Source organism: Pseudochaenichthys georgianus, chromosome 18 (genome assembly GCF_902827115.2).
Source record: "Pseudochaenichthys georgianus chromosome 18, fPseGeo1.2, whole genome shotgun sequence".
NCBI classification, from domain to species: domain Eukaryota; kingdom Metazoa; phylum Chordata; class Actinopteri; order Perciformes; family Channichthyidae; genus Pseudochaenichthys; species Pseudochaenichthys georgianus.
This window is the reverse complement of record NC_047520.1, coordinates 2,102,856-2,126,749: the sequence shown is the minus strand read 5'-3', so window position 1 is coordinate 2,126,749 and position 23,894 is coordinate 2,102,856. Positions and strand designations below refer to the sequence as shown.

At 40.6% G+C, this 23,894-nt stretch overlaps 2 protein-coding genes across 2 annotated transcripts; both read left to right on the top strand.

Moving 5' to 3' along the window:
- The first annotated feature begins 321 nt into the window (after positions 1-321).
- On the top strand, positions 322-10,005 carry LOC117463865 (myelin-oligodendrocyte glycoprotein-like). The gene is made up of 4 exons (XM_034106352.2): positions 322-489; positions 4,433-4,810; positions 7,602-7,685; positions 8,158-10,005. Exons 1-4 carry the CDS (start codon positions 393-395, stop codon positions 8,283-8,285), a joined length of 687 nt encoding a protein of 228 aa, XP_033962243.1. The 5' UTR covers positions 322-392; the 3' UTR covers positions 8,286-10,005.
- Positions 10,006-12,475: 2,470 nt separating this feature from the next.
- tmem185 (transmembrane protein 185) lies at positions 12,476-22,424 on the top strand. The gene is made up of 7 exons (XM_034106312.2): positions 12,476-12,685; positions 13,708-13,884; positions 15,086-15,293; positions 18,227-18,310; positions 18,660-18,836; positions 19,961-20,084; positions 21,448-22,424. Exons 1-7 carry the CDS (start codon positions 12,648-12,650, stop codon positions 21,696-21,698), a joined length of 1,059 nt encoding a protein of 352 aa, XP_033962203.1. The 5' UTR covers positions 12,476-12,647; the 3' UTR covers positions 21,699-22,424.
- The last annotated feature ends 1,470 nt before the right edge of the window (positions 22,425-23,894 follow it).

Sequence of the window (23,894 nt, the reverse complement as noted above, 5' to 3'; positions counted from 1 at the left end):
TTATTATGACCAGAAATAAATGACCGGAGCTAGTTTACTGCACGGTCTGCTCTGCTGCCATGTGTGGTATTAAATCAACTGATGTTACCTCATCTCTTTTGGCTTCAGGAGGAATATATCCATAGATCGATATTTTCTTTAAGAGCCAGGCGTTTATTGAGAGTTTCGGGGGAGGGTCGCTTCAAAGATATTCACCTTTAAAAAAATATGGGAGAAATTAGAAATCCGTGTTTAACCGTTGTAACAGACTTGGGGGCGTTGCCATGACGTATATGGGAAACTCCCTATTTTTCCTGGTCTTTGTTTAAAATGCTCTGCCAGTAAAGCATTATACATCAGTAAAGTCTGTGGGTTTTTTTCTGTCTGTCTGCAGGATTATTACACACATTATTATGGACTGTGATGGGCTGTTCTACAGTGTTTCACCCTCGCCTGTAAAATTACGCTTTATCTTCGTCGTTCTTTGGCTTTTTTCACCAGCTGCTGCCGGTAAGATCAACAATGTGTTTCTGTAGTGTTAAAAGCAAGCGATATTCATCTTTAAAGAAACATTACATTGTAGTAAACTATTTTATCTTCTTCAGTAATGTAAACGATGGTGGAAAAGTATTCCGATTCTTTGTTTGATTAAAAGCAATAATACTGTCAAACAAAATAAATAATCAATTTTAATTAGAAATACTGCATCGAGAATGTTCCTTAAGCAAAAGTATTTAAGTACGATTAGGAAAATGTACTTAACAAGTTAAAGTAGTCATTGCAACAACAACAACAACAACAACAACAACAACAACAACAACAACTATTTGAAATCTTCACATTTAAGAAGCTGTAACTGAAGTAATTAAAAAAAAAAAAACACGTCCCTTATGGTATAGTTACTTAAATACAGAGGTGTAAAGTAAGTACATTTACTCATACTGTACTTAGAATGTTGATATATTTGTACTTGAGTATTTCTGTTTTTTTCTACTTCTACTCCACTACAGTTCAGAGGTAAATAGTGTACTTTTACTCCATTACATGTATTTAATCCCTTTAGTTACTTCACAGATGTGGATGAATGATGTGAAATATAATCAAGTGTTGAATCAGACTTTAGTTCCACCTGGAGTAAATCCACCAGCTACCCTGCAGTCTACAAAACCATTCAGACTAGCTGCACCTTCACCAGCTACCCTGCAGTCTACAAAGTACTTCAGACTAGCTGCACCTTCACCAGCTTTGAGAACACTTTCATGATCAATCATTATAAAACACATCATATATATTATTCTGAAATGGACCAATCTGCACAACGACTACTTTTACTGTCGCTACTTTCACTATATTTTGATGATAATACTTTTCCACTTTAAAGGTACTCAGATCTTGTACTTGGGTGAAAGTAGAAGTACCAGAGTATAGGAATAGTCTGTTACAGTAATAGTCCTGCATTCAAAATGTTACTCAAGTAAAATTAGAAAAGTATCAGCATCAAAATATAGTTAAAGTACCAAAAGTACAAGTAGTCATTGTGCAACCTCTGAACTGTAGTGGAGTAGAAGTACAAAGTAGCATAAAATGGAAATACTCAAGTTAAGTATAAGTACCTCAACATTGTACTTAAGTACAGTACTTGAGTAAATATACTTCCACCACTTAGTAAACAATAGGCGCTTTAACCCCGGCTTACTTTTCCCAGGAATAGTTCCGATAGTTCCTGGGATTTTGCATTCACACCAAAAATATCTGGAACTCAAACTTTTTTTTGCGACCCTTTTCACCCCTTTTTAGTCCCTGCTAGAGAGCAGGTACTTTCCTGGAAAGGAAAGGTTCTAATTTCTGATTGGCTGGGCGGATTGCAAACCACGCCCCGTAAAACTCTGAAAAGTGTTTGTGAAGCGGCCATTTTATTTGCTCTTATTAGCATTAGCATTAGCCCCGCGCACCAACAGAGAGAGAATAACTTATGGCAACACAAAGAAAACATGGGAGCGGTGGAGATGAGGAGGTGTTGGCGTTCTGGCGATTTACACGGAAGGCTTCAGTAGAAGCTGCTGGGAGTCCCAGCAGCTTCTACTGAAGCCTTCCGTGTAAATCGCCTTCCCCAACTCCGGGGATTTCCGGCCGGGGACTTCGGGTGGCAGTATACGCCGTGAAGTTCTTTGCGGCCTGCCAGTAAACCCAAAGCAGAAGAAGAAGAAGTGACGTCAGCAGCTCCCTCAGGGACTTATATGTGTGAATGCGATTTACTAGATAGTTCCAGGAAATAAAAGTTCCGGGGAAAAGCGCCTGTTGTCACCATCATATCTGTAATCTTGTGGGTCATGTTTAGTCTATTTATTTAGACATTTGGTGCTTTGTGTTTTATATCCAAAGAGGAACGTTAAAGAGTATGTTTTTTGATTTGCTTTTATATTATATTTAAATAAACTGAAGTAAAACAAAAGGGCATGTGTATAACGTTTACAGTAATGAATGAAATTCAGGAAGTGTATTTTTCTCTCTCAATCTCACAGGATACAGGTTTTCAATGTAATGTTATATATATAACTATATGACGCACTCTTCTTATCTTATAAAAGGTTGTTTTATACTTGGCTACACAGGGGACTTTTCTATTTCCATTCATACTCGATGACATTAATTTTCCGCTTGAATAGTGAATAGTGTTATTGTTTAACAGTTCTGCTGATTTTTTTTAAGTTTCAAAGACAATGAGGTCAATCTAGTTCCTTTAAAGGTGCCATGTCATGCTTTTCTGGTTATCACCTGTCCCCTTGTTGTTATGAAGGTTTTTCTGCATGTGAACGGTCTGCAGAGTCACAAACCCTCAAAGTACACCCTGTAGCGAGTAAAACTCTAACACAGAGAAGACCTGTCTGCTGCCCCAGAACGCCTTGTTGGACATTTTTATTTTTCAATTGTTTTCTTCCGGGTCCAGATTGACGTCAGTTAATCTGGACCAATTGGCACACAGCTATAGAACAATAGGCCCACCCTCTGCCAGCCAGACATTTACTGTTGGAAGGCTGAAAGGTTCACTTCAAATTTGAATCCAGTCATGTTAAGACAGTACTCTGAAATGTGAGGGGAAATTACACCAGTAAATCCACCTCACACTGTCCGCTCTTCGTGCCTCACAGGGCGGACTCGTGAGCTCCGTAATGTCCCGCTAACATGGCATTTAGACTTTAAGCAGCATTCTCATCTGTTTCTCATTATTGGTGTCATTTCCTGGTTCCTAACCGACGTCATTATAAAACATAAAAAAACTGATGTTCAGCTGTAACGGGAAGGCTGGGAAAGCACTCTATTAGACAGGGGTGAAGCCTCTCTGGTGGTGGACTCATCAGAACAGAGTGGGCCAGCTGACCAATCAGAGCACACTGGGCTCGGGGGGGGGGGGGGGGGGGGGGCAGGATCTCCAACAAGGCGTGTACAGAGAGTGAATAGACAGAGATGCTGTATGAGAAAACCAATGTGATTTTGGAACATTGAATAATGTAAATCTATTCTAGTAGACCTCAACAATGGAATTTTATGATCAGTAAAAATGGCAAAAAGATGGGACATTTCAAACTGAGTTTACACCACACATCACATGGAGTTGGTGCATGTGATGAGAGTTTTTAAAACAAAATGTGACTTTCATGATTCAAATCCGAAGAGGAACGTTAAAGAGGACGTTTTTCTCCCATGACAGTTGGTACATCTGTCATGGGTATTTTGTAAACAAAATGTGACTGTCATGATGGAAACACACACACACACACACACACACACACACACACACACACACACACACACACACACACACACACACACACACACACACAATGTGGAGATGGGGGTGGGGGGAAAATGGGCTCTTGGGAAGCTCGCTGTTTAGACCGGCTTGATTTTCAATAATCAGGATTAATGTATTTATTGTTTGCAAGAATGGAAGTAGTCATCACATACAGCAATAGGACACTGTCCTCCGCTCACTTGTATACAAGAGAAAACGTTTTGCACTTACAGGATGGAGGAATACTGGTTCATAGTGTTGGGGAATAATTTGCCTAGGTATTCAACCTTTGACACAGTTCATAATCTTCTCCTCTCACGGCATATGTCTACGGCCTTGGGTATCGCTGCTATCTCTCTTAAGGAGGGAAGCTTGGGCGCATTGTTGTTGCCAGTCTATGACAGAGCACAAGCCGCCATGAGGTAATTTACTGTTCAGGGACGAAGGTTCCCTGGCGCGCATTCTTTTCTATGGACGAGAGCTCTAGTTAGATTCAGGGTCCATACAAACTGAAAACAGTCAAAATCTTGCAAGTATATGAAGCTTTCAATAAGCAGAAGTGCCACAATCCTCCTCCTCCTCCTCCTCCTCCTCCTCCTCCTCCTCCTCCTCCTCCTCATCTTTCCCATAGGTTTTTTAACTTTATCCTCCATTTCTCAGGTCAGCCTCAGGTGATCGGTTCCCTTCAGTCAATCAGAGCAGCTCCAGGTGATGACATCATCCTCCCGTGCCACGTGGAGCCTCCGATAAATGTGTCAGGACTGACCGTTGAGTGGTCGAGGCCCGACCTGAAGCCGGACCCCAACGACCGCCTGAGCAGAGTGGATTACGTTCATCTTTATCGCGACAGAAGGGAAGTCACACATATAAAGATCTCGTCGTACGTGGGGCGGACGCTGCTGTCCACAGAGGGCCTGGGGAAAGGAGACATATCCCTCAAGATCTACAACGTGACGCTTGAAGACGAGGGGAGATTCAGATGCTTCATCCCGAAATTAGAGGGTCAAAAAAAGTCTGCAATCGTTATTTTCGTTGTTGGTGAGTTAAACGTTAACATGTTTTATTTTATCAACATTTTTGCACATGTAGAAAGTGTCACAATATAATATAAAACAAGATCACTAACTCAAGCATCTTCATGTCAACGGTTTACGTCGCCCCGTATGAAACAACTATAGATCGGTGCAGTGATGCCGTGTCTTTAATAATAATAATAATTCATTTATTTGTCGCCGTACAAACACATAAAAACAAGATACACAATACCTAACACCAGCATAAGAAACATAAACAAGACAATGCAGTATATAACAAATCAAATAAATAAAACAGAGGATGTGTGATGGATAACGATCAGGGTGGATATGCGAGTGTGAAGAGATATGTTTTGAGGCGTGATTTGAAAATGGGGAGAGTGTCAGTGTTGCGGATGTCAGGTGGGAGGGAGTTCCAGAGGCGGGGTGCAGAGCGGCTGAAGGCTCTAGACCCCATGGTGGTTAAACGGAAGGGGGGTGCAGTGATGCTGAGGGAAGCAGAAGATCTGAGTGTGCGGATGGGTGTGTTGATGTGCAGGAGGTCGAAGAGGTACAGAGGAGTGAGGTTATGGATGGCCTTAAAGGTGAGGAGCAGAATCTTAAAAACGATACAGAATTTGACGGGGAGCCAGTGAAGTTGCTGAAGAACAGGAGTGATGTGGTTAATGGAGGGGGTTCTGGTGATGATGCGGGCGGCAGAGTTCTGAACCAGTTGAAGTCTGTGGATGGATTTGAGAGGGAGACCAAAGAGAAGGGAGTTGCAGTAGTCGATGCGGGAATTGACCAGGGTATGAACAAGAATGGCGGTGGTCTTAGGGTTAAGGGACGGGCAGAGGCGGTTGATTTTGCGTAGATGGAAATAGGCAGACCGAGTGATATTACTGATGTGAGATTTGAATGAAAGTGTGCCGTCGAGGATGACACCCAGACTCTTAACCTGAGGGGAGGGGGAGACTGAAGAGTTGTCTATAGTAATTGAAAAACTGTCAGGTTTGGTTAGGGTGGATTTTGTGCCAATGAGGAGAACCTCGGTTTTACTGTCGTTAAGTTTGAGAAAGTTTGAGGAAAACCAGGATTTTATGTCCTGTAAGCAGTCAGACAGGGAAGATGGAGGGAGGATGGTGGTTGGTTTGGAGGACAAGTAGAGCTGGGTGTCATCCGCATAGCAATGAAAATGGATGTTGTGTTTACGGAAGATATAGCCTAGAGGAAGTAAATAGATGATAAAAAGAAGAGGCCCCAGGACAGAGCCCTGGGGAACACCGGTCGTGACTGGAAGTGGCTGTGATTTGAAGGTTTTGAGTTGGATGAACTGAGTGCGGCCAGAGAGGTATGATTTAAACCAGAGGAGGGGTGTGTCAGTGATCCCGATGGAGGTCAGTCTGTCAATGAGGATGCTGTGTGAAATGGTGTCAAAAGCTGCACAAAGATCAAGGAGGATGAGGATGGTTAATAGTCCGGAGTCAGCTGCCATGAGGAGGTCGTTAGTGATTTTCACCAGTGCTGTTTCTGTGCTGTGATGGGGGCGAAAACCAGATTGAAATTGTTCGTACAGGCTATTGTCAGACAAGTGGGTATGGATTTGGGATGCAACAGTTTTTTCCAGGATTCTTGAGAGAAATGGTAGGTTAGATATGGGACGGTAGTTATTAAAGTTGTTGGGGTCTGCACCAGGTTTATTCAGTATCTTTGAAGTTGGCATAGTGAGGGCTCCCTTGAAAAAAGCCAATGGGTTTTTTCCATTGGATTTTGGAATATTGCAGAAAATAAGATCTGTGGCAAACACACATGTATGATACATTTAGCGTAAATGCAATCTTCAGAAGGAAAAAGCTATCGTTAAGCTATGAAGGAACTACAGCACGGTCACATGACTTCACGTCACCACCGCTAAGCTAAAGGCGGCTAATGTTGGGCTATAAAGGAATTACAGGACGGTCACATGACTTCACCTCACCACCGTTAAGCTAAAGGCGGCTAATGTTGGGCTATAAAGGAACTACAGGACGGTCACATGACTTCACGTCACCATCGCTAAGCTAAAGGTGGCTAATGTTGGGCTATAAAGGAACTACAGGACGGTCACATGACTTCACCTCACCACCGTTAAGCTAAAGGCGGCTAATGTTGGGCTATAAAGGAACTACAGCACGGTCACATGACTTCACGTCACCATCGCTAAGCTAAAGGCGGCTAATGTTGGGCTATAAAGGAATTACAGGACGGTCACATGACTTCACCTCACCACCGTTAAGCTAAAGGCGGCTAATGTTGGGCTATAAAGGAACTACAGGACGGTCACATGACTTCACGTCACCACCGCTAAGCTAAAGGCGGCTAATGTTGGGCTATAAAGGAACTACAGGACGGTCACATGACTTCACGTCACCATCGCTAAGCTAAAGGCGGCTAATGTTGGGCTATAAAGGAATTACAGGACGGTCACATGACTTCAAATCACCACCGTTAAGCTAAAGGAGGCTAATGTTGGGCTATAAAGGAACTACATGACGGTCACATGACTTCACGTCACCACCGCGAAGCTAAAGGAGGCTAATGTTGGGCTATAAAGGAACTACAGCACGGTCACATGACTTAAAATCACCACCGTTAAGCTACAGTAAAGGAGGCTAATGTTGTGCTATAAGGGAACTACAGCACGGTCACATGACTTCATGTTACAAGAGACCCGAAAGTGCTAACTAATTTTACAGGTTTTTAAGACTTATTTCTGCACCACTCTATAGTCTCCTTTAAATACTGTGTTATAAGTAATTACATATCTTTTTTTCCAGAGCAAAACTCCCTGACAACAGAGACGCCACTGCAATCTAGATATCTCCAAACTCCTGATCCTAAGGAAGAAACGGCCGATAAAGGTGACAGAAAGTTGTTTTTTTGGAGCTAATCTATTCATATGAACCTGATTTTTTTACAATCAAGCCTAAGAATGAATGCATATTTTGATATTAGAATGTCCTTTTCACATTAGGAATAGGGCAGATAGGAACAGATGGGACGTCCATGTTAAACTTTAGTTGTGCAGCGCCTCTGTGTTTGACCATGTTTTGAATAGAGGCAGATTTGCTTAATTTGCAAATATAGGAGTAAGGAAGAATACGGGGTGGCATACAATGTGACTTCCTGGTTCTCTTTAGCCAGACTCTAAATAAACCTCAGATCGTTCACCAGCTTCCTTTCTCAGAAGTCAACGCTCCATAAATAGGATCCATCACAAGTCTTAAATAGCCAACCTCTTAGTCTCTTTTGAGTCTCTGTGAGTCTCTCTCTGTATATAAATTAGATCAGCTCTAATCATATGTCTTTGTTTCTTCTTCTTCTTCTTGTCAGGTGTGTCCAGTCGCAGCAATGTGATCCCAGTCGTGGTTTTCAGCTGCCTTTCGGTGTTCCTGTTAACGGTAATTTTAACAGTGGGTGTAACAAAATGTCAAAAACCAGAAGTAAGCAACGTGATCTAATTTAATACTTGAGTATAAATCACTTATCATTTAATTGATAAGTATCCTCTGCTAGAAAAGAACATATACTTTCTTCCTGTATGTGAAAAGGAGACAGTTGAATACTTATTTATTATTCATTTGCCGTGAAGCAGAGATTTTGCTTCACAGACATGATACGCACTACGGAAATGAACCTCTCCCACTACAGCGAGACACACTGGCCTGCAGAAGGATATGGTTGAATTACATTCGACCCTGATGTGGAAAGTGTTTACACAACATGATAAAGGCGATCATTTCAAGCAATCTGCGTATTTCCAAGAAGCTTTATCATGCGGCTTCAGCAGGACATACACAGAAAGGTCCATTTGAACTCTGCTCTCGTGTTTGATGCTCTCTTAAAGTTACATTACATTGCATTTAGCTGACGCTTTTATCCAAAGCGACTTACAATAAGTACATTCGACCCGGAACACACAACCTTGAAGAAAACAGAATCATAAAGTACATCAGGTTTCAAGAGCCAAACATTTCAAGTGCTACTCAACTAGCTTTAGGTAAGCCAGTCCTTTATTAGTATATAAGTGCGCTGTTAGCAGTTCTTCGTTAGTAATTCTTACTTCACTTCAGTAAGTGCTTGTTCATGACTCCTTTAATTTCAGTTGGTATTTAAGTATTGAATACATGTTCAATGTGTGTGTAGCATGAGGGTGAGGCAGCTTATAATTTATGTATTGTGTTGTTATAAATGTTCTAATAATGACTGATTTGTATTCTAAAATGTTCCAAAGAAGCAGCACTGCGATCTGTTTACTTTTTCCACTTTACATAATTTTGTAAAAGTTATTTCTGTGTGCGGTGTTTTGCTCTGTGTGTAAAAATAATCAGCACGGCGTTAAACCTGTTCACTCCGTTTAATGAAGTATTGTTCATCTTTTAAGTTATTTTTGGATGTATTTAAGTTATTCTGTTTTTCAATCATTATCCAAGACAAAAGATTGTTTCAAAACTAGTTCATTTGTTACGACATTTTAAGTGAAGTATAACCTTTGTGACCACATAATAGTTGCCAAATAAAAACAGTGTGCTTGCATCATGTTGTAATATCTGTGCGGGAGTTCAGTGTTAGCTAATGTTGTGCTTTAAAGGAACTACAGGACGGTCACATGACTTCACGTCACCACCACCATTTACTCAACGAGGGAAAGATACTTTAAGCTGACAGTACATCTAACCCTCCTTGTCGTATTTATGTATGTGTTTATTATAAAACAGTCATTTACTTGCTAGAAGATTCATACATACACACCAGTTTGTGGCTGTCGCCTTCATCCTTCATACTAAAGCACCTAATCATCGGCTTGTCTGCCGCCTAAAAAGAGAACATCAGCTGTTCATCAGTCATGGAAATAAAGTCTGACTCCACATGCCTACTCGTTTTACTTGCAGTATTTTAGTCTGCATGTTTCCATAAGGATGTTAGCAGTTGATGATCCATGATGCAGAGTCATTTTCTTATAACAATAGCAGATTAAGCGGAAACAGAGCTTTTTGCTTTTCCTATAACAACCCATTTTTCTTGATAAACCAGTTCGTCTTATTCTATAAAGCACCTGCAGACTAGTGTTTTCCCCACACACGTATTTCCATTGGCACAAAAACCTAGCCGACCCACACCTACTTGTTCTGACGTCAACTTGACTCGAAACCTAATTTTTTTTTTTTACCAAGAATGAAATCATTGAAGCAGCACTATTATACATATTATGAATAAAAAGGCAGTTGTGTATGATGTGGTTGTCTGATTCTTCTGGGCTTCACTTAATGAACAAATTAATTAGAAATGATTGTTTTCTCAATAACAAATCAAATCAGGACTGGGACAAAAAATCAGCCGGCGGATCTCATCCAGCCCACGTGAATTGTCAACGGGGGCTGGGCTGGCAGCTGAGAAGGCTCGGTCGGTCCCCTCTGGGTTTTAGCCTGGTATTGGGCACTATCAGCGACAGCTGGTCACCCACCCTTGAGGTAGGGACACACCAAGCTGACACCAAAGAACTGACACAGGACCCGACTGTTGCGTCGCCTCACGTCTCCTGCGTCTTGGCCAACAGTCGCACTGGAAGACACCGCAAAGACTTCAGCCGAACGAACTGCGCATGCGTGAGTGGCAATAACTCTCCTTACCAGCCATACCTCTCCTTACCAGCAGGCGGCGGTAGTGTGTATTCGTCATTCAAAAGAGGCAACAACCGGAAGACAGAGTGATAACCAAGAGAAGAAGAACAGACTGCGTGATATAAACAAACAACAAATAGCGTGTGCGTTCCATTTTCACTCTACAGCGAGAAGCTCACGGGGCTTTCCCGAACCTGAGTCGAGAGCTGGAGTTAAATTAAATCTCAGATTTGCCTTCTTAATCGTTTGTTTGGGTCCCTCACTTCTGTTTCGCTTCTCATGCACTGATTCGCTAGCTGAACAGCCAATCAGAGATTTATTGGACCGACAGCCTTTGGTCGATTGCCTACCGAATGTAGAATCGGGTGGTTTTCAGCCAAAAATGTGTCGTCACGGCTGAAAAGACACAACGGTGCGGGACACACCAATCTGAGTCGGGCGACAGGACGCTCATCGCCGGCCTGATGCCCGTCGAGGGCCAAAATCGGCTTGGTGTGTCCGGGCCTTTAAAGCTCTGGCGATGGAGGAGTTGGGCCCATTTAGGGCTTTGAAAACAAATAAAAGGAGTTTAAAATCAATTCGGAACCGAATTGGAAGCCAGTGTAATGAGGCCAGAATTGGGGTGATGTGGTCACGCTTTTTGTGTCCAATCAGAAGACGCGCAGCTGCATTCTGGACTAGCTACAGGCGTCTAATTGAGGCCTGGGGCCTCATTTATAAAGCCTTGCGTAGGATTCACGTGGGAAGGTTGCTTCCGTAGGACAAAGCAAATACGCACAGACAATTTTCGATTTATAAAACACTGCGTACCGGCGTAGAACGTGCCGCACGCAGCTACGCCGGTTTCCCTTTATAAATCACAGTCAACTCGAAATGCGGCGCAGTTTTTGCGGGCTTCGCGTAACATCCATATTTGCCTATAAATAGTCTTAATATTCATTTTGACTGACTGCATGAAGAAGATCGCAGGAAATGACGACAGACATCTCACACCGTGTCAGATTTTGGGGAGGTCGAGATAAATCATATTGTTTGGTGGATGCAGTTTGAACTAGAGTAGCAGCATGGAGGTCGGATCGTCAACAAAATAAATAAATAAGTATACTGGATATTCACTTGTTCTGACGTCAAGTTGGGCTGACTTGAAACCTAATTTGAATTTTTTTTTTAGCAAGAATTCATTAATTAAAGGAGCACTATTACACATATTATGAATAAAAAGGCAAAAATAGTTGTGTATGTTGTGGTTGTGTGATTCTTCTGGGCTTCACTTAAAGGTGGGGTAGGTAAGTTTGAGAAACCGGCTCGAGATACACTTTTTGTTATATTCCATGGAATGCTCTTTGTGCTTTGACAAAAAATCCATAAAAAATTGTCATCTGTGGAAGCCGTGGCGCTGTAAAAAGCACGACCAATCATTTTAGCCGGCTGCTAAAATAACTGGATGGCCTACCTGCCTGTCAGCTTTCCACCTGTGCACACATTTATCTCGTGCCCTCATGTGCGGGTTCGTTTGTGTTGGAGGAGGGACTCTGTGGAAGAGGCAGATTTTTTCCGGCTGTGTATTTTCAAATTCTCGCGCACTCGAGCTGGTTTCTCCAAAATGACCTACCTACCTTTAATGAACAAATTAATCAGAAACGATTGTTTTCTCCATAACAAATAAGTTAGGGAGGTTTTATTCAAGATTTGACATGCAATGTTTCCTGTAAGAAGACACTATAGAGATTTAGATAGATACACATCTATTCTTGTAATTACTGTAATTGACATGGATGAACCATTTGTCATGTATTCTTCTTTTTGGTCTGATGAGTTCTTGAAATCCCGCCAGTGGTCACGAGATTTGAAAGTATTCATTTATTTGATGTATGTTTTTTTTAATCAATTAATGTCTACCCCTGACTTCAACTTATAAGATGTTCATATATGTTCTTGAATAAATAAATAAAAAATAAAATAAAGGTTAATTCGTTAACTCTCGGAGACTCGGACACAGCTCGGCTATATCCGTCCGCGGTCACGTGATTTCTGATGGGGTAAAAAAACAAAACACGGGCTAGCAAAAGGGCTGTAATGAAACTGAACAGAAAACCCCAGCTACCGCCTAAATTAACATGTTTAGCACACAAATAAGTCGGTGAATCATCAACAACAACACGGGGAACTTATGTTTGCTAGTCAACCAGTCTTTTTTACACCATGAATTTAAGAGGACTCTTTCAGGACTTCAATCCCAGGTAACTGTAGCACTTTAGCTAACTGTGGAGCTAACGGTAGCTAGCATTGCTTGGCTGAAAAGATCGCGAAGATGTGTGTTTTATACGTGTTAAACTGTATAAACATATGTATGCTATATGAACAGATTGCTATGTTTGTTATAAAGTAAGTGTAAATACAGTAGCTAAAGCGAAAAAAACGAATCGGGCTAAATAAGGCCAAGCTAACATTCTAGCTAAGCTAAAGCTGGGGTTTTCTAGGCAAAGCTATCTTCACTTCTTTTTGAATTGCAGCATAATTGCATTATTTTAATTACTCGCATGTGTTTTTAGCATCCATTCTTAGTTAATAGAGTAGCACATACAGTTCTGGTATCACATTAAGCTTCACAGGCCCTCAAGAGCAACGGATCCACACTAACACAATACAAAAACACAGGGTAATACTTCACAATTAATAAAGTATTGATAAGGGGTTGCTCAGCAACTAGCCACAAGTTGTAATAATAATACAAAATACACGAAATATTAATCGTACCATTGTTGGATGCCAATGCAGTCCAATTTAATATGTTTAAGAAATAGTTTCAGTGAATTAAGTCAGATTTTCTCAATATTTGGTAGACTTTTGTGTTGTGAAACATTTTAGCCTAGGTAGGTTACCTCTTTTCCATCTCATTTTAATTTCCATAATGCAAAATACTTTCCTTTTTATATTATTTGCATTCAGGCTATCAACAGTCTCCTTTATCCTAGCTTTCAAGTTGGTCTGTTATGTTATTCCATCCTTCTAATTTTAGAAAGTTTTTCCTATTTAAGCTTCTCTACTTTCCTGAATTTATGTTCAACCCACTCAAACTTTCCACACACCCTTTCTAGGTTGTATTGCATCCAAAAAAAATAAAACCTTAATTAATGTTACACAAGTGTTCTTTCGATGCCTGTAAGCGGTGAAAACTCCAAACCTCTCAAGGGTACAAATAGGCTTTTACTTTGTACATTAGTGTCCTTATCACAGTGTTTTCTTCTGCCCTGTGCTGCAGTAAGTTCCTGATCTACTCGTGTCTACTGCTGTTCTCCGTGCTGCTCTCCCTGAGGCTGGATGGAGTCATCCAGTGGAGCTACTGGGCCGTGTTCACCCCCATCTGGCTGTGGAAGCTGCTGGTCATCATCGGGGCCTCTGTGGGCACCGGGGTCTGGGCACACAACCCCCAGTACAGGTAGGCACTCTCTCAGACATCATCATTGGGCGGTTAGTTGTCAGCAGTGAGGTATTAATAAGGCAACTGTGGTTCAATCCCATTAAGGCTACACATGCTGCTAAAAAACCATCACAAGAAATGATTTAGTTACTCAAGCAGCTCCTGCACAATCGCCATCTAGTTATTTTCCATGTCAACACCAGTAGGTAGGAAGGTAGTTAAAGTTACCTAAATGCTAACAGAATCAGAATGTACACATTAGATGAATTTGCCTTGGTGTATATGGTGCATGCATAAACAGTTGATGAAAACAAATTGTAAGGAAAAACACCCAAAAATGAAAACCTATTATACATACACGGCATGTAGAAAGTTATTTACATGAAATATACATATACCAAAAAAACAATGTAGAGTATACTATTACAAAATACTCGGAATAATAAAATATGTGCAGAAAAAACAAGACTTTTCCACTAAATCCCGTTCATAATGAATTCTTACTATTTCTATATGAATTTTCTATTTGACTGTATGTTAGATTTGTGTGACACTGTACGATTTGCAGCTGTTAGAGTAGGCTCTGCTTGTATTAATATAATACCTATATATAGCCGCTGTCATGCTAGTGCTAGTAGTCAGAAATATATACAGAATACACAGCTGGATGTATGATATGAATCTATGTACAGACAATATTGTGGATTCAGCCCAAAAAGCAACTTAACACATAACATGTCCCCTAACTGTAATGCAACATATTGAAAAGACAGTATCTGTAATCCCACATAAGTCTTGTGACGTTGATTATATACTTATAATATCTTCTTTATGGGAAGTGTCTGTTTGGTTAGCTTTCTAAATCATGAAAGTATGCAGCATTACATTTCATTTTAGGAATCATTAGTGTCAGCATGAACTGGGACTTTTAAGGTAAGGTACGTTTATACAGAGGCAATTCAAAGAGCTTTACGTCATCATTAACACTTAATAAGAAGACAACCGAAAGGAACACAATAACAGATTCATAAAAACCATGCATAGAAGAGATACAGAATAGTTTCAAAACAACATTGTCTCATTTAGTTATTATATGTGTCTTGTAAACTAGTTATTTTAGGCCTTACAGTGGTGATTTTGACGCTTCTCACACCACCAAAAAGCCCCAAATGTCTTCCGTATGTTTGTTTAATTTGAACCCTATCATCTCCTCCCTCAGGGCTGAAGGGGAGACATGTGTGGAGTTCAAAGCCATGCTGATCGCGGTGGGTCTGCACGTCCTGCTGCTGATGTTCGAGGTGTTGGTGTGCGACCGCGTGGCCAGAGGAGACTACTTCTGGCTCCTCGTCTTCATGCCACTCTTCTTCGTTTCGCCCGTCTCCGTGGCAGCCTGCGTTTGGGGGTTCAGACACGACCGCTCCCTCGAGGTGACGAGGACAAAATGGATAAAAACGAGTTTTATTGTACATGTAACTGGGGCTGCATTTCAAGATTCAAGGCTTTAAGGCTTTTATTGTCATTTGTGCAGGGCTTTGTGCATAGCTACAGGGTAGGTATGCAGGGCCGGCCCGTAGCACTGGCGTTATAGGTGTTCGCCTAGGGTGCCAGATCTGGTAGAAAAACATTTTTGACCGTTGGCGCTCATCCTAATTTTCGGCCTTGATGTAACAATATTCATAATTAAGTAAATGTAACACCCTTTGTTACACTTTTCATTTGCCCTGTACGATGGGCGCTGTAAGTAGGGATGGGTATCGTTAAGGTTTTAACGGTACTACTACTTTTATCGATACCGCTTATCGGTCCGGTCTTTTAACGGTACTCTTATCGGTTCTTTTGGAGAGAAAAAAATGTAAACTAACTAAACAAATTGTGAACAAAACTAACATTGCTTTTTATTTAAATTAAATACATAATATTTCACATCAAAAGAAACAACAATGTATAGAATAGCTGAAACTTTAACAAAATAAATTATATAATTCATTAGTACCTAAACATAGTATGGTATAACTGCTTTTTGTAATGAAATACACAATTGGTTTGGGAGCAAGAAATCTTTTAATCGTCGTTGCCCAGGCTTGCCGAAATGAATGGAAACTTATCTCCCGATTATAACATTGTGTAACTTGCTGCTGTTAAATACCGTCAAACTATGTGCAATATATACCTTATATACATATGCTATCTTTAATAACTAATATATATATACCGGGCTGCTAAATCCTAAGAACTGCTACAGGATTTGATTTGTTTTTTATCTTTTTTTTTTAGCATATTGTTTATTATATTATAACTTAGTACTTTTTAACGCATGTAAGATATTCAACACTAAGCTGTCTGTGGCTCTTTCCTGCTTCAACGCTGCAAATGTCCCCTCTGTGGGACTAATACAGGTATTCTGATAACGGGACGAATTTGTCCGAAGGGGCACACGGCAATGTAGTGCCGACTTTCTTACCCGCTGGAAGGCCAATCGCTTTTCTTTACCCCGAAATCCGCTCATTCTTGCTCTCGGTGTGACATAACAAACTGTCAAGCTGTCAAAACTCTACTCAAACCGGAAGTACTCGGCCGCACACCCAGCCGCCGGAAGTTGATAGACGCCATCTTGTGCTCAGAGCGTATTCCTGGGATACTCTATTGATCTTTATATTTTCTATTGTACGATTCTCTGGCTGGGGCGCCAGCTCAAATCTCGCCTCGGGCTGCAAATTCTCTAGAGCCGGCCCTGTAGGTATGACAATGAACATCTTAGGTCGCAGGCTCCTCCAACAGTGCAACACAATAAAACAGATAATAGCGCAAGTAAATACAAATAAAATTGAATGTAGTAGACATTGTGCAGAATAGTCTATATTACTAACGAGTTGGAATATTGAGTTCTCTGTGGATTTGAACACCGTCTGTCTATTATTGTGCCGATAAAGATATATCAACAACTAGTTATACATAAATATGTTTTGCATGTTTTGATTAGATATGTTTAAGTGTGTTCTTATTTGTGCAAGTTGGGAGGTTCATTTTCAACAGGAAGCAGCTTATTAGATAGGTAGGTAGGTAGGTAGATTGGTAGGTGGATATATAGATAGCTAGGTAGGTAGATAGATAGATAAGTGGATATGTAGGTAGGTAGGTAGGTAGGTAGGTAGGTAGGTAGATAGATAGATAAGTGAATATGTAGGTAGGTAGGTAGGTAGGTAGGTAGGTAGGTAGGTAGATAGATAGGTAGATGGATATATAGGTAGGTAGGTAGGTAGGTAGGTAGGTAGATAGATAGATAAGTGAATATGTAGGTAGGTAGATAGATAAGTGGATATATAGGTAGATAGGTAGGTAGATAGATAGATAAGTGGATATATAGGTAGGTAGATAGATAGATAAGTGGATATATAGGTAGGTAGATAGATAGATAAGTGGATATGTAGGTAGGTAGGTAGGTAGGTAGATAGATAGATAAGTGAATATGTAGGTAGGTAGATAGATAGATAAGTGGATATATAGGTAGATAGATAGATAAGTGGATATATAGGTAGGTAGGTAGGTAGATAGATAGATAAGTGGATATGTAGGTAGGTAGGTAGGTAGATAGATAGATAAGTGGATATGTAGGTAGGTAGGTAGATAGATAGATAAGTGAATATGTAGGTAGGTAGGTAGGTAGGTAGATAGATAGATAAGTGGATATGTAGGTAGGTAGGTAGATGCATAGATAAGTGAATATGTAGGTAGGTAGGTAGATAGATAGATAAGTGGATATGTAGGTAGGTAGGTAGGTAGGTAGATGCATAGATAAGTGAATATGTAGGTAGGTAGGTAGGTAGGTAGATAGATAGATAAGTGGATATGTAGGTAGGTAGGTAGATGGATAGATAAGTGGATATGTAGGTAGGTAGGTAGGTAGATGCATAGATAAGTGAATATGTAGGTAGGTAGGTAGGTAGGTAGATAGATAGGTAGGTGGATATATAGATAGGTGGATAGGTGGAAAGGTAGGTGGATAGATAGATGGATAGAACAAATATAACGCAGGATATTATTGTGCAAGAAGTTAATTATTCAATATTAAAATGAATATAAATAATCAATTTCTTGCACAATAATATCCTGCCGTTATATTTGTTTGACTTAAACTCCCACTGTACATTTTACATTTATATTCATTTTAACATTGAATAGTTAAGATAAACAACAACCCTTTACTTTCTCCATGCAAGCAACATTTGACAGTTTAATGTCTGCTTCCTCGCTCGCCTGCCGCCACTTACTGCAGAACATACCAGATCAAGGTGCTTTCTTTGTAACAATGACCGTGTTGAGTGCCATTATATTGATGTTGTCTCCCTCTTCCTCTCCTCAGCTGGAAGTGTTGTGTTCAGTGAATATTCTCCAGTTCATCTTCATCGCTCTGAGGCTGGACCTGATCATCACCTGGCCCTGGCTGGTGAGATATCACACACAAACACACACTTCAATTACACAAGTGTTCATTGGGCTTCACAGTGAGGGTGCAATCTGCAGAGGAAGTAGATCAAGAAACATTTACTATAATACAATATTGAGGTACTGTGCTTTACCGGTACTTTTAGGGATCTTGTTTTTGCCACTTAATAATGTGTGTGTGTGTGTGTGTGTGTGTGTGTGTGTGTTGTGTGTGTGTGTGTGTGTGTGTGTGTGTGTGTGTGTGTGTGTGTGGTGTGTGTGTGTGTGTGTGTGTGTGTGTGTGTGTGTGTGTGTGTGTGTGTGTGTGTGTGTGTGTGTGTGTGTGTGTGTGTGTGGTGTGTGTGCTTCAGGTGGTGTGTGTCCCGCTGTGGATCCTGATGTCCTTCCTCTGCCTCGTCGTCCTTTATTACATCATCTGGTCCGTCCTCTTCCTCCGCTCCATCGACATCATCGCCGAGCAACGCCGGACTCACATCACCATGGCGATCAGCTGGATGACCATCGTCGTCCCTCTGCTCACCTTCGAGGTGAGTCGGCACCTTTTTTAAAGTTTGTCTCATTAGGTTGTCAAAATAACACAATAGAGAAAATGTATAATTTCCCCTCAACTAAGAACTTCTTCTTCTTTTAAATTGTAATTTATTTAATATTTTCACTTAATTTGTATTTATTTTAACTGTTTTCAGCCTAAAGAAGTAAATCCGAGTTCTAGTGCCTGCCTCACTAAATTAGAAATATTGGATTATAATTTAATAGAAAAGTTGGATATATAGTAAATTGCTTTCATAATTAAATGTATGTGGCTGTTGGTTCGATCCCAGCGTGTGTGTGTGTGTGTGTGTGTGTGTGTGTGTGTGTGTGTGTGTGTGTGTGTGTGTGTGTGTGTGTGTGTGTGTGTGTGTGTGTGTGTGTGTGTGTGTGTGTGTGGTGTGTGTGTGTGTGTGTGTGTGTGTGTGTGTGTGTGTGTGTGTTAGCTACCCTAGAGCAAGAGGTACTGCTCTGCATGAATGAGGTGTGTATGGGTGAATGACTCGTAGTATGTGAAGAGCTCTTAGTGGTCTAAAGACTGGATAAAGCCCTATATAAGTACAGTCCATTTACCATTTAGCCTGCTCCCTGCTGGCCTAAAATATGTACAGGCCTATATATATATATATATATATATATGCATAAAAAATGGTTCATATTGTCTGATAGCTGAGTTTCTTCCCGTTAAGTGTGTATGACACATTCATAGTTTGTTAAATGTTAAGAAGCCCTGAGACACAGAAAAAAGCCCGTAGCGCCGGCTTAACAGGTTCCATTGCAAACAAGATGGCCTGGAAATGATGAAAGCATTATGGTTTGATCAAAAGGAAAATGTGGTGGGGAAGCATCTCAAATGTTATTTTAGGGGCATTGCATGAGAACAGTAGGAGACTGTAAATATAACCCAACTTATAAGACGCAGCTTATATCATAATACAAACCGGCTTTAATTATTTAGATGCATAACTGAAATAACTAGGTGATTAAAATACTGTGTGGAACACCTCTCTATTTTATACACACTGTTGGAGATAAATGTTCAAACTGGAGCCACAGACCACGAGGAGAAAAGAGTTGTAATGTCTTTGCGTTTGTGTTTAATACGTGTTATCCGTCTGTTCAGATCCTTCTGGTGCACAAGCTGGACGACCACAACAGCCTGAGCTACGTGTGTGTGTTCGTGCCTCTGTGGCTCTCGCTGCTCACACTCATGGCCACCACCTTTGGTCAGAAGGGAGGAAACCACTGTGAGTGTTTACAGACAGAACACATCCTTTGCTCAAGTAGAAGTGCAGATACTCGTGTTTAAAAATACTCTGGTAAAAGTAGAAGTACTGACTAAACTTCTTTACTCAAGTCAAAGTAAAGAGGCTTTGAAGTGTACTTAAGTAAAAAGTACCCATAACTAGCAGCTGCTTTAAAGAGTAGTAGAAAGAAGTAGAAAGTACAGGTATTTGAGTTCAACATGTGAGAAGTAGAAAGTACAGGTATTTGGGTTCAACATGTAAGAAGTAGAAAGTACAGGTATTTGGGTTCAACATGTGAGAAGTAGAAAGTACAGGTATTTGGGTTCAACATGTGAGAAGTAGAAAGTACAGGTATTTGAGTTCAACATGTAAGAAGTAGAAAGTACAGGTATTTGGGTTCAACATGTAAGAGGTAGAAAGTACAGGTATTTGGGTTCAACTTGTAAGAAGTAGAAAGTACAGGTATTTGGGTTCAACATGTGAGAAGTAGAAAGTACAGGTATTTGTGTTCAACATGTGAGAAGTAGAAAGTACAGGTATTTGTGTTCAACATGTGAGAAGTAGAAAGTACAGGTATTTGTGTTCAACATGAGAGAAGTAGAAAGTACAGGTATTTGAGTTCAACATGTGAGAAGTAGAAAGTACAGGTATTTGGGTTCAACATGTAAGAAGTAGAAAGTACAGGTATTTGGGTTCAACATGTGAGAAGTAGAAAGTACAGGTATTTGAGTTCAACATGTAAGAAGTAGAAAAGTACAGGTATTTGGGTTCAACTTGTAGAGGTAGAAAGTACAGGTATTTGAGTTCAACATGTGAGAAGTAGAAAGTACAGGTATTTGGGTTCAACTTGTAAGAGGTAGAAAGTACAGGTATTTGTGTTCAACATGTGAGAAGTAGAAAGTACAGGTATTTGTGTTCAACATGTGAGAAGTAGAAAGTACAGGTATTTGTGTTCAACATGAGAGAAGTAGAAAGTACAGGTATTTGGGTTCAACATGTAAGAAGTAGAAAGTACAGGTATTTGGGTTCAACATGTGAGAAGTAGAAAGTACAGGTATTGCTGTTCAACATGTGAGAAGTAGAAAGTACAGGTATTTGTGTTCAACATGAGAGAAGTAGAAAGTACAGGTATTTGTGTTCAAAATGTAAGAAGTAGAAAGTACAGGTATTTGGGTTCAACATGTAAGAAGTAGAAAGTACAAAGAACTCAAAGTAAAAAGTCGTCCGAAAATTAAGTAGTGGAGTAAAGTACTGATACCAGAAACATGTACTTAAGTACAGTAACGAAGTATTTGTACTCCTCTGAATATATATATCATTATTTCCCCTCTGTTAACTCTTCCTGTCGTGATGTTTCCCACAGGGTGGTTCGGCATCCGTAAGGACTTCTGCCACTTCCTGCTGGAGCTCCTCCCCTTCCTGCGTGAGTACGGCAACGTGTCCTACGACCTGCAGCGCAGCGAGGACCCCGAGGCGGCGGAGGACCTGCCCGTCCCCGAGCCGCCGCCCAAAATCGCCCCCATGTTCCACAAAAAGACGGGCGTGGTGATCACTCAGAGCCCCGGGAAGTACTTCGTCCCGCCGCCTAAACTCTGCATCGACATGCCCGACTAAACTCATTTAAGCGAACACTTCTGGGACTCATGGAGCTAGGACATTTACCTGAAGATGCTCCTTTACCTAAACTCTTTTCCAGAGCAACACATCGGAGCCTAAATGGGGGAAATGTGGATCCAGAATCTTCTTATATTTTGACGTTAAGACCACCCTGCTTAAATCTGTGGAGGATATGGACCCTGAAGGAAGTCTTCAGATTCTCTGGGATTTAAACTTTTACTCATGAGACACGACGGATCGACGTGGATTAGTTTATTTGACTTTTTTAGTTAGCGAATCGAAAGCAAAGACGGCGCTTGTCTTGCTTCATGATGGGGACCATTGGAGAGCTTGAATTGGGGGTCTCTCACCAGAAAAAAGAGGGAAGTGGAGGTAAAAAATATGTTTTCCAGGTCTGTTTTAGTTCAATACTTCCACACACACGTATACAAGTTAAGAATTATTCGTCTTTAAATCATTCTGTGTGAGTATTGTCTTAAAACACACCTGAAAAAGCCTCCTTTTAGATGAGAATGATAGAAATGGCACTTTTTTAATCAACTTGAGTCCTGTCTGAACCGACATTTCTTTTGTATTCCTGTTTATTTTATTGTTGTAAATAACCAACGATGTCACGTTAGGGACCCAGGGTTGAAGACTAGAAAAAAATTGCGAACAATCACCCCCCTTTTATTCTTATTCAACTTGTAAGAGTCAACAGAATAAATAAATACCTTAAAATAAGCCTTTTTTTTAGGTTTTCTTATGTGGATGATTTACCGTGCTTTAGCAGCTTTCACAGTATTATTATTATAGCAGACTGTCGAGGATTAAAAAAGCTTTGCATTGCCCCTTTAGGTGCACCATTTCAAATCCTACACAGCTTTCCCTGGCTCACACAAGAACAACTAAATACATTTACATCCAAATCTTCTTACTAGTACATATAACACCTGTATGCGTTTGCACATTGTCAGCAATTCCTCAATTTAACTTTTTTGGATTTCCTTCCACAACCTGACTGCTGTGTGTACATTTTTTTGATATGACGACGTCCTTTAATTTCTTCCATTGAACTGGTCTGATTTCCTCATCACACTTTCCTTTAATGCCACAGAATCCTGGGTTTTTCTTCTTGTATTAGCTGCGGGACTCCCAGAAGTCTCAGCTGTTTTGTCTATATATTTATTTTAGAATAAACTACGAAAGAATGACATCATTATGTTACATCAGTTTATGTGTTTATTCAGTTGGGGTAGGTCATTTTGGAGGAACCAGCTCGAGTGCGCTAGAATTTGAAAAATACACAGCCGGAAGAAATCTGCCACTTCCTCACAGAGCCCCTCCCCCAACACACACGAACGCGCACATGACCAATGAGGGCACGAGATCAGTTTGTGCCCCGATGGAAGGCTGACAGGCAGGTAGGCCATCCAGTTACTTTAGCCGGCTCAGATGATTGGTCGTGCTTTTTACAGCGCCACGGCTTCCACAGATGATGTTTATTATGGATTTGTTGTCAAAGCACTTCAGATATTCATTGCTATCGGGATGTTCAGAGCATTCCATGGAATATAACAAGTGTATCTCGAGCCGGTTTCTCAAACTTACCTTCCCCACCTTTAAGCTATGCAATTAGGTTCATTTACTGAAGGAGGAAGAGGAGGTCCCTCACAGGGAAATTAATTCTCACACATTCAAAAATACCTGCTGTACTTGAATGGATTATTTCCATTTTATGTATCTTTGTACTTGTTACTCAACTACATCCAATTGACCAATCAGAATCGAGTATTCAACTAAGCCATGTAATAAGCCAAACATAACGTTACCATAAGATCCCAATTGGGATATTGTCTATAGCAGCGGTTCCCAACCTGTGGGTTACCCCTAGTGCTCCGTGAATGATTGCAAGTGGGCCACCAAATAATTTCCTTTTTTTGTACAGGCTAAAGACACAAACCTGGACATACCAATAACATATAGGAGATGACATTCCCATCTCAGACAACAACTAAACAAAAACAGAAGAAATAAAGAAAGGTAGGATCACTTCAACATTTCTCAAAAAAAAATAGGTTGACGACCAAATGCCACCAAAAACACAACATGGCATATGTATTGTTCCTTTGATCCCACTCTTCGTTAGAGCTCATTATTTCCCATTTCATGGCGTGTTGAGCCACCCTTAGATTTTTTGTGGCAATGTTTTCC